We start from the raw sequence: 11,930 nt of genomic DNA, 5'->3' as shown, positions 1-11,930 counted from the left end.
TTGACGACAGGCGGATTGGGTCTCAATAATTATTTGCTATTCAATTTTCTTTTTACAACTGTTATAGAAGGAAATGAGTTGTAGAACTAGTTGCTAGTAAACTATAGTTGAGATTATATTTCTGCTACTATCATTGTAAAGACACTTTGCTGTAACTTGATTTCATTAGCAAAAAATAAATTTCAATCTGCAAATTTGAGTTGCCTTGTTGTTTTCATTAATGTTTAATAACTAAGCCTACAAAATGTTCCTGAAGAGTGTAACTGTAACCCAACAACATGTATGTTTACAAATGATCCATTCATTCATGTTTCCTCAAGAGTGTGGTTCTAAGTTATCCAATTAGACATGTTTGCGTGACTGTTCTCTATGTTTTTATACAAGGCGTGCCTATCCAAAATATACATGCAAATATATATAATAAAGCGATTGTGTTCCATGAGAATTTTGAGATTGCAAGAGAAATATCGTAATGCTTCATAATTCGATGTAGATCAAACATAAAGAATTGCCCTGAATAGGATTAGTTCAGCAAAAAACTAATCATAACTACCTTTTTCCATAAGGATAGTCAAGTACATTGACATTGAGTTTGCAGCAAAAAATTAGTTGCAATAGCCTAGGTACTGAAGCTTTCTTCCTGATAGAAACTCACAAAACCAGAAATATATTCAACCATTTAGCAAAGTCATTAGACTTTCAATGGTTAAATTGGCGTGCCCTTCTGATTGAAACGCCGTTAACTGATGAGATAATAATTACAATTAGAATAAATACAAAATATTGATATCTAAGAAATATAAGTGCAAAAGTCGTAAAGAAGAATGTTACTGCTCAAAACAAATGTAAAACCAATACGGTTTCGCTGTCAGCTACTTTAGGGAGAGCTGAGCATTAACCTTTTATGCACATGGACAAAGCCTCCTGGTATGCCTGTGTGAGCCATCGCAAGAAAGTGAAGATTGTGATCTTGTGTACAAGCAAGCACCGGGATTCTGAACATCCAAATGGCCAGTTCGAATAAACAATAAGTTACGAGGATCTAAATACTGTATAAGTCACAACTATGCAATAACCAAAGCAGAAAACAAGGAATGTAAAAGCATGATATTACATGTATTCCCATTATTCTGGAAAGTGGAAAGCATTCGAGATATATTGAGGTGAAATTCACATGCCATTGTATGGGGGATTGTATTAATTCAGACAACTGCAGTTCTCCATGTTTGAAGCATACTCTTAAATTGTCTTGCTACTCAGGTATGTGGAGAAACCAAGATTAACAGAAAACATTTGGCTGAAAACCTCACAACGTTGTCTAAATCCCATAGAATATAAGTAATCTATGTACTCTTATGGATATGAGAGGTCAAATGATGCTGGATATGGGCATCCCAGCTTAGATAAGCAGTAGTACAAGCAAATAGAAAATTCTACCACAAATACTTGAATGATTTTTCAAGGTAGGAAGCATCTCAGAAGCAGAACTGCATTCATAAGAATAGAAAGAGTGATTTGCATTCCACATGGTTGTACCCGAGGTATTAAACTGGAGTTGGGAACAATAAGATCTATAATTTGTCTGGATGAATTTTTGCTTTTGACATGCATGATTAATGTTAACAAACTTTATTTTTGTAAGGTGATAAAATATCTAAATATCAGCTTGAGTTAATATTAATCTCTAGCTATGTATTACATAGTGGTTTCTAACACACTAAACTTCACAGTTAGTCAATGTTGAGCAGTTGTAGGTATTCAATGAGACTATAGAGTTTGCACGCTTTAAATTCCATCAGGTCTTGCACACTTGGGAACATATCCGTGAGATCATTGGAGCTATTAAAAAATGAAATTACTGTCTCAGAAGAAGTGGCTTAGATTTGTCCAAGCAGACTTGATACTCCAAATTCACTCAATATGGCAAGTTATGTTCTTGCTGGTCATCTCTTGTAGTTGATTGGTTTACTCAGGTAAAAGAGATTGACATCTCAATTTTCACTAAAATGGTATCACAATATTAGTGTGTTTCATAAACCTAGTCTAATAAGATCACTGTTTAAAGGTAGCATAATTCCTAATGGAGATATATTAAGATATTCTTAAAGAAACTGGAACTATGGGTTGTTGATTGGTAGATTCTGTAATAAAAGTGAATCATTATTTAAAAAGTATTAGGCCTCCTATCTTCTCTTTGCCTATCACAACTTAATATCACTATTCATGCACTTCAACTTTCAATGACATAAATTTTGTTTCTCATGTTTTTGCATTTGGGTCATTTTACTTAATGGAAACAAATAAGCGTTAACAAAGTTTGCAAACCTAGCACTAGTCCACCTCGACTGATAGGAAACCTGTGTATTTCACTCACTATAGTCCATTGACCTGAATGAATAGTTATACTTAACCAATATTCAATGATATGTCTATCCCGGCTTGTTCTACTGAACAAAAAGTAGCAACTGTACCAGATTTCTTGGAGCATCCTCAACAACTTCAGCTGGTTGGTCAGCTCCAATGCTTGACAAACAGGCACCTTTGCAGCTCATATATTTTTGGATGCTATTTATTGCAGAGGAAAATCAGTGTTAGAAATGGCTAAGAATCAACAACGTGAAGCATGAGGATAGTCAGAACATGCATCAAGCTGCATAAATTTGCTGCATATAAACCTAGAGCTTTGCTAGCGATAACACCAATTTGTGACACAAACGTCTCACCCCCTGGGACCATGCCTAATCAACAAAAGGTAAGGAACAAGAGAGCATCGCTAGAGATTCCACATATGCAAGAAATATTGTTGCTGCAATGATCATTCAAGAGAAATTCATCTAAAATAACCCTAAGCATTCATACAAGAAAGAAATGTTACTTAAACAACACACAAAGTTCATGAATGGGCTTCAAAAAACCATTAGAGAGTAATCTTCTATAGAGAATTAGACAAAAATTCACACCACGCACCCTAGTAAATCAACCACCAGAACATGAAACATGAAATTAGATGAAACAATGGTGTGTGCAACAGAGGAATTTCACAATTTTTCGATACAGGTCTCTAACTCAGATTTCGATTATCGGTTCACTTCTTCAAGATGTTCTACATCAAGCAATCACTTGACATTTTTCTGTTTATAGGTTTACTTATCCAGAGGACAATGACATATATTAAATTGATTTTATTATATCATGAAATATGCTCCATGTTGTGTCTTTAAATAGAACCATCAACGACAATTAAATCAGGATGATACCAGCGAACAAGTTGATCAACTTGAGCTTTATCAATATTAACACCAAAGTATGAATACGGAAAGCCAAGCAAACAAATTAGGACAAAGCTGTTCATCTATGAAGATAAGTAGTTCAGATGGGAAAAGTATTTAAGGTACAGAAATAACAAACTAATACCAAGATAAGTCTAGATTCATTAACTTTAGAAGAATTAAACTTACACTTCACACTGATTAAGTAATGCAAGTTTGTTGGGCACACAAGATTGTCCACTAGACTTGCATGCTGAGTCACATGATTCTCCTTGTCTATATACAACATGGAGAAATATCAGAGATTAGGATCTGTTATCTATTAGATTCGTCTACAGTAAAAAACGTAAAGCAACCATCAGAATAACTTACCGTCCGATAATGATATTGATGCCAGCCAGTCTTGCTTCTAGTTGTGTACTAGAAGGCCCTGTCATTGAATATGCTCTTAAGCATTTTAGTTCCTGGCAACCTCAAGCGCAAGAATGATATTTAAATAAACTGCTTGAACATCAATCTAAAAGAAGATTTCCTTCTCTACATCCTCAAGCCCCAAAATTTCAATTGCCTCCAATTTGAACCTTCTCCAATCAATTGCCAAAAGTTTGTCGAAACAAAAGAAATTGTTTAGCCATCTAACTCAGTTGTTGGTTCTTCATCCAGTATTATATTATAGTCGAGCACTTAATGTAAACTCCCTTTTAATTTGGCTTTCTTGTTATAGCTAAGTCGCGCTATGGTCAAGTTTGCGGTAGGTTATTCATACAAATGTGAGATGACGATTCCTGTGGTAGTTTGGCCAAAAATATTAACCCAGGGAGACTCTTTCTTTAAGTTAACCACCATTAATTAAACAATTTCAGAAACATTTTCCTTATTGCTACTCAACCAAAACAAGGAGGCTCTTCTATACAATGGCAACATGTAAAAAGTAACACATAACACAACCAGGCATGATATAGAGGCCTTACATACACATACTCAAACACCTGAATAAAAATAAAAAATTGTTAACACCAATATCCAATTTTACATCTCCAGGTTTACTCCAATTTAAGCTAAGAACTAAAACTTTGTCGCATAAGCGACATATATCAAAATCAAACATATAACAGAAAAAAGAAAAAAAGGAACTAAACAAAGTGAGTCATCTGATTAACAAATTAGAAAATCGAAAGAAAATTTAAAGTTGAAAGATGTATGAAAATCTTTTCTGAGCTTCTCATATTAGGAACCTTGCATCAACAGAAAATAATGCAGTCCCTGACATCAACATAGCTTGGTTCAGTAGTGGCGATAACTTTAAGTTAGTAATGATGGAAATGCACCAACTCTATTCCCACTACAGATAAAATAGCTTATATGACTACCATGTATTCAAAAGGCCAGATTTTTCAGCTGTAAAAGAGAGAAGAGAGAGGAGGAAAACTATTAAAGGGTGAACCAAACAGAAGTTTGCAAACTAGTGGAGGAAAGAATTGAAGATGCAGTGAACAAGTGAGACCAAGAAAAGAGAAATCAAGGGAATATGGCAGCATACAGAGCAAACTCCTTAAGTAACTTTTTAGATTTGTAACCAAGAAAAGAAACTGACAAATTAGAAAAACTTCCTAGAGGCATCCAAAAAGCTTCTTTTCTCACCACCATATTGATAAGCAAACCATTCATTCACTGACCTGAAGAATTAGACGGTATGGAAAAACAATGATGAAATTCACTTAGATATGCATTTTCATGAACCTGAAAAAATAAAAAATTAATATCAAATGCCAGTTTACATGGGATGATATCAGGACAAATATTGTTCTGTAATTCATATAAAGGTTATAAAGCTGAGAATTAAAGTTGGCCATGGTTATTGTTTAATGTGAGATAGAGCCACCAGTGCATCTAGCACACGCGACAATGACAAAATAAAAAAAAATGCACAATATTATAAATTCCTCCACATTACTGATTAAAATCCAACTAGTTATGTGCGAAAAAAATAGGAAAAAGAGAGGCCATCAATATTAAAAACCATCTGATCATGGCACGCAATAGATAATACATCATAGCGTTTTGCCATTCAGCTTTTAATCACAGGACCAAACTAGTTTGGGAAATTCAATGTTCCAATTATACTTTATGGTAATATGAAGTCAAAAACTTTGAATACTGAATAAACATTGTTGCCTCAAATAATAGTTTTTCTAGGCAAGCATACACGAGTTCTCCCAGAGAATAAAGTGTAGGTACTGAACACTAGTTCCAAGTGGTTTCACCAGACAATGAAAGATTAACTACAAATTGATCAAAAGCTATACATCCTTCCAGGAATCTGGACATTTTTCTTCGTCCACTAGCCACTTTCACAACAATGAGGTGTTTGCAAGAAAATAAAAGGTGATATTGGTATTACTTATTTTATTTAAGGAGAAAAATAATTAATTAAATAAGGTTACAGACCAAATTAGACACAAAAATGTAACATGCAATTCTGTTACATGGATGACGACTCCACAAAAACCGGCAAACAAAGAGCTGCAGCAATCTCACAAGTAGAATAGCATTTTATGCACACAAGAATAAGAAGATATGTGAAACAAATGAAACAACACTTCTTGATTTGTAGATTATATTTTTAGCTAAAGTAGGCCAGCAGTTACAAATAGTTAGATAATTAAAGTTTCACAAACTAATATGGTTAGTTGAAACTATCCAGCTCTATACTGATATATATGATTCACAATTTCCACTTTATGTGCCAGGATTGCACTCAAATCATAAATCAAGCAATAAGAGTCAAAGCATACCACACTCTCAGAACTGTGGCGACACCTCCCAGCACAAAAATCAAAAACACTTCCATATTTTCCTGTCAATCAAACCAAATCTGAAAACCTCAGAGATCAGTGTATATATTACAAGAATAATAAATTGTGCATGCAATTTAAAAGCTGGAATATTCCTTGTGAACATCTACCCAGCATGTTCAGATAGTAATCACAAGATTTGCCACAGCATCCACATAAAAAGGCAGAAAAAAGCTGATTTTAGATCTATTTCAGATCAAATATAAAAATTTTATGAGTAACCGCTTGCTCATGAGTAATTTAAATAAGTTTAAATGTCAGCTTAAGCAACTCCACGAAGTTAAAAAAACCCTACAACATTAGCAAATTTAATATCTACATCAATCTTTCTTGTTAACTAAAAGCAAAAGATTTACCAGCAGTGACAGGCTTTGCTATTTTGACCTTTAGTGCTAGTTCTTTAGGAGTCTGTAGAACAAGGGTGACTGTTAGCTAATTTTAAGAATCGTCTAAGCAAAAAGAAAATGCAAAGTGGCAATATTACCATAGCTGGATTCAAGCAGCATGAAACACAAAACTCGTATGAGCTGCAACACTGAGAAACAAGATTGCATCCTCTGCGAGTTCAGATAAGGAAAGAAACAAAAGAATACAGCTTCCATCAATAGAGGTATGTAACTACCTCCTATTTGACTAGGTGGCAGGCTTCCAATAGAGAGAAGAGAAAGTTCAATTCAAAATGGGCACGCCATTTTCTTGTTATATTGGCCTGAGTTCGTAAATTACTGCACAGTTTTTTCATATTGACATTTGTATTATATTTAGCAAGCAACTACTATTTTGAATTCAGTATTTTCAGACTTGTGACAAAATAATGACTTGTTTTGTTTTTTGTCTCACAATAGTGAGAGTGACAGATAAAATACAGTTCAAATTTCTGAAAATACAAATCTTTTTGGCTGCCTAAAAGGGTAAAAGGGATCCTAAGAAGGAATGGAGTAAAACTGACCAAAAAATTATAACAGATAACTCACTGACAAGAGAATTGATCTCCTTCTCCAGGGCAACAACGAGACAGCGGGTCTACTGAGAATGCATCACAAACATGACCTACAAGAATGAAACCTCATCAGAACAGACTGTGTCATGGACTTTTGATTTTGCTTCCATTCACACTTGTTAACATTCTTTAAGAATTAATTAGCGAACAATTTGTTAGCATAACTAAAGGGGAAAAAGAGAAATAGTTAAGTGAAACCAACATGATGAAATGAATGAATGGCATATTCCAAAAAACTGGTTAACGGGTTCATATATCTACCAGAAATTCCAAATAAAGAAATGCATAAAAAGAAAGAAATGAATGAAACATTTCCATTATTTGAAAGTTAAAAAATAGATAAATATCAGTTGACACTGTTTAATAAGGACAATTTGAGTTCTTTGACTTTCCTTATTTACAGAGGTCTCTCTTACTTTACTTTGAAATCATATCCACCCTGTAATAGTCCTCCTTTAGTTATATAAAGCATTTAAAGTATATCTATACATTCTTTTACATTTTAAAGAATGAAATGTTAGTTCTTCAAGCTTCTATGAGTTCCACTGAATCAAAATTTATTTGTTTTGTAAAAGAATTTATTTTTAATCAAATAATAAATCCATAAAGCTAGCAAGTGCTATCTTCTTATCCTCTCATACCCTCTCACAAAATAATAATTCATTCCAATCATATAAATCTGTGGCTAACAACTAAAGGCAAGGTGCAATCCAGAACAACTACACTTAGTTATTTGCACTAGGAAGTAGTATCTAAATTGCATGTAAATGAAATAGTCAGGGTACCAACAAAATCACTGGGTACATATAATGATAAAAAGGTAGCATCTCACGTATTTGAAAATCATAAAAGATAAACAGGAAAAAGATATATTTTCTATCATCCACATTCTGAAGTTACTTAGCCAAAGAATAAGTGCTGTTTTTCCTTCAGAATACCCAGAATGGATATAAAATGTTATTGGTTGAGATGACAAAAGGCGGGATCTCCATTTCTTCTTTAATTTTCAATAATGGTCTCAGCTCTGTGCACACTGCCCCAAGGTTATACACTTATAACAAAGTCAAAGAGCCCCTATCTGGCAAGTGCTTTTCTAATTTTCTTCCCTAGAATGCAGCTGGACATAGAGTCAGGAGTGTCTCTTGTTTACATCAAGTAGGCATAATAACATACTTTCTCCTGTCCCAAGATAAGAAACACAGTTATCTCAACTCGCAATATTGGCTACAAAATTGGAAACTAGCTAAGTAGAACAGAAGCAGGGAGCACTGTAATGAGATTGCCACATTCTTCATTTAGCATATATTGCTCAATAATAAGCACAATAAATCATACATAAAGATAATCCACAAGCACAGACACTTGTTCCCCGAACTTGATAGTTTTCAAGTTAGTTCCATATGACATTGAGGATAATATAACTTTTGCTCAATAAATTTTTTGCCAATATTAGGTCAGCAAAGTTTAGATCATTCAAGACCCAGATTAGAAGAACCATCCACAATTGCTCTGCATATTATAAACCAACTAACAATATTCTACAGCAAAAACCTTTCCTCCAATCACCTTCTGGAGGAACCAGAATCACTAAAGCAATTACTTGCAAGGCCATTCTGGAGCATCAGGACTTTGCAATTAGATTAATTAAAACCATGAAGATGCAAATGCAGTATACTAACTTCTTCAAGAGAAATGGCCTCAAATTCATGACAACTATCATTTTTATCTACGTGGATTTTTGCAAAATTACGATCCTCAAGAATTGAACTCTTGATTATTTGTAAAAAATTCGGACTATTCCCCAACAATAGTGTCATTATATACTAATAGATGGCTTGATGAAAAACACAGCAAATAAAAGAGAACAAGAACACCATTTTGAATTTTCAGATGTTTTCTTAAAGAAACCGATCACATCCTCTGTCTGTAAATAAGCCTGGCAAAAACCACCTAAAAACCAACTCTGCTAACTGCCTCCGACAAACTTGTCATGCTAACTGTCCAAGTAACTAAGTTGCTACAACTAATAGAGTTGTTATCGATACCTTTATATTAAGGGAGAGCACATAATTGGTGTCTCTCCCTTTTTGGTCTGTCGTTTCTACTTTTTTTTTTTAATTATTTCAGTTTTTTTTTTTTTCTCAACCTCCATTTTTTCTCTCTCAACTTTCATGTTTTTCTTTTCTTTTCTCAACCTCCAACTCTCTTTCTCTCTTCCCCCACTATTTTCTTAGTAACTTCCCACAACCTTTATTATTTTACTATTTTTTTATTTAACTAACATATATATTTTAAAAAAGTAACAATTATATTATTTAAATTTTAAATTAGTTACACACACATAGAGTGTGTGCAAATTACTAGTTTACATATAAAACACATGTAATAAACCTGTTTCTATAACTAACAAAGACAGACAAACACTTTCAATCAATAAGTTGAGTTCCTCCTCCTTCATCAGTTGTATTCGCGTGCAATATAATTCCATCATGGCTTGAAAAGTTAAGGTTACATCATAAGTCAGTGTATTGCTTCATCAATCAATCACGTTCTTTCATTAATATAACTATTATCCTATAGTCATGCACACCGGTTTAAGGAATGAAATTCCTAACAGTTTCCTTTTTTTGTTAAAGGACTTAGAGTTGAAAGAGCAGTGCTACAACCATCATTTGGCTGGTTAGACCGAGCCAAATAAGCACGGCATAACATAACACCAACTTTAATTTGACTAAAGAAACTAAGATACCGTTATCATCAGTGAGAAAGAATCTTCCTTGAACAGTGGTTCTACAGTAATGCCTCTGTTGAAGGCTCACATCCTTCCTGTAACCACATAAGATCCCAGTCAAGCTCAATGGCACCAAACTAAACCATCCAAAACCGATTTAGAAATGTAGAAACTTTCAACCAAGCATCTCAAAAGAACGCACACAATTAAAGAAGGAAAAGGACAATACGGCAATTCCAACCCAAAAAAAGAAGAAAAAAAAACCCAGCAAATTCGCGAACAAAGTTGAATTGCAGAACCCGTTTACATCAGAAATTGTGCAAGATTATACAATGAAACTCAGATTTGAGCTATAACGCAGAAGGGCTGCTTAAAAATTCATTAAACTTAGAAAACGGAGACGAAAATTCGAAATTGTTATACCTGATAGCTGATAAAGGAAGAGAAAACTGAAGAATAAACAGAGGTAAGAGTATGAGATCTACATGTAGAGGATTTCGAAACTGGGACATGGTATTTTCAGCTCGGGGGAGATCACAATTGAAGGCAGGGGTATTTTAAGTTGGGTAAATCGCTTAACCCCCCCCCCCCCCACTATGTTAATTTTCCAGGCAATTTTTTTTTGTATTTTATAAAATACAAGAAATAATCTCTTTTCTATTAAAAATAAACTAAAAATGGCTCACACTCTCTTTTTGTACGAGTAGGCTTCATTTTTTGCCTTTTTTAGGATTACTTTAACTATATAAATATTCATTTTTTCCATATCTAAATATATTTTAAATTAATTTATTTATATTTATATTATATATTAAATTAATTTAAATTATTTATTGAGCTCAAATATAACAATAAATTATATTTATTATGAAATATATTAATTTAAATATAAAACAACTAAATAGTATATAAATTTTAATCTAAAAATACGATTCTAAAATTATCTTTAAATTAAGAATTTATATGAAATATAATTTAAATATAAATACACCTAAACAATATACAAAATTTTTAAATTTAACATAATACAAATTTAATATACTAAAAATATTTTAAATTAAAATTCATATGAAATATAAAAGTTACTTAGAATAATTATATATTATTAACTAAATTAATTATTATTAATTAAAATATATTACAATAAATTTTATTTTTTTTATTAAATGTACCAATCAAATATCAAAATAACAATAAATTATATTAATTATTTTAAATTATATTATTTACTATAGATCTTATTTAAAATATTTTTTATTTTTAAAAAATAATCCCTTTTCTTCTTCTCTTCTCCGTTGTCGGCCATATAGGCCATTGATGTCGCCCCAAATCTGACCGTTGTCCCTTCCAGAAGGGGTCCTGGGGGCAACACGAGGGCGCCCCTACTTATAGAGTGCAACATTGTTGTCGCGTAGATTTGGGTAACGGCGCAACGATAGCCTTGCCGCCCACGTAGACGGCGATCATCGCTGCCCATTATTTATATATTTATATATATATATATATATATTGTAATATATGGATATATACATTATACATTATAGTGTATATATAATTATATATGTAAATAAAAATATATTTTAAATTAAATAAAATTTGGACTGTTTATTTTTAATAATTGAGATCAATGGTTGTTATAAGAAGGGTATAACGGATAATTTAATAAAAAATAACGGTGTCAAAGTCAACCTAACGAAAGGGGAGAGCGTGTAATATTTTGAAAAATATAGGGAATTTTTTACCTATTTTTTTAACACATGAGATTTTTAGCTAAAATTTGAAACACAAAGAACTTATATGCAATTTATCCTTTTATGTATACCAAAGTTCGCAGCTAAAAGCTGCCGAGATTTCATTCGGAGTAGACATAATAATTTTGGAATAAATTACTAATTAAAAACACAAAATAAATTGGGTTTTTTTAAATTAAAGTTCATAATAATTTTGGGTTTTATATAAATTCAAGATGATAGATTCACATAAGTGTTCGGATCAAATTTAAGCCTTATACGTTTTTGTAGGTCAATTCAAAATATATGTAATTTTTTTTTAATTTTGAATCGTCTAAATTGATA

At 32.6% G+C, this 11,930-nt stretch overlaps 1 protein-coding gene across 2 annotated transcripts; it reads right to left on the bottom strand.

The window, feature by feature from the left end:
• Positions 1–453: 453 nt before the first annotated feature.
• LOC105179656 lies at positions 454–10,432 on the bottom strand. Of its 2 annotated transcripts, none has more exons than XM_020691390.1 (12): positions 10,279–10,432; positions 9,874–9,950; positions 7,099–7,174; positions 6,609–6,681; positions 6,481–6,532; positions 6,065–6,126; positions 4,946–5,009; positions 3,642–3,741; positions 3,459–3,545; positions 2,472–2,565; positions 900–995; positions 454–743 (listed from the first exon to the last, which is right to left on the bottom strand). In XM_020691390.1, exons 1-11 carry the CDS (start codon positions 10,365–10,367, stop codon positions 903–905), a joined length of 867 nt encoding a protein of 288 aa, XP_020547049.1. In that variant the 5' UTR covers positions 10,368–10,432; the 3' UTR covers positions 454–743; positions 900–902. The 2 variants fall into 2 exon arrangements, with proteins under 2 accessions (XP_020547049.1, XP_011101597.1); XM_011103295.2 differs by having other exon boundaries at positions 3,642–3,699; positions 10,279–10,431.
• Between the last annotated feature and the right edge of the window lie 1,498 nt (positions 10,433–11,930).

The sequence above is a fragment of the Sesamum indicum genome, unplaced genomic scaffold, assembly GCF_000512975.1.
Source record: "Sesamum indicum cultivar Zhongzhi No. 13 unplaced genomic scaffold, S_indicum_v1.0 scaffold00186, whole genome shotgun sequence".
In the NCBI taxonomy this organism is placed as follows: Eukaryota; Viridiplantae; Streptophyta; class Magnoliopsida; order Lamiales; family Pedaliaceae; genus Sesamum; species Sesamum indicum.
Note: the sequence above shows the minus strand (reverse complement) of the source record. Positions and strands in the feature narration are given on the sequence as shown.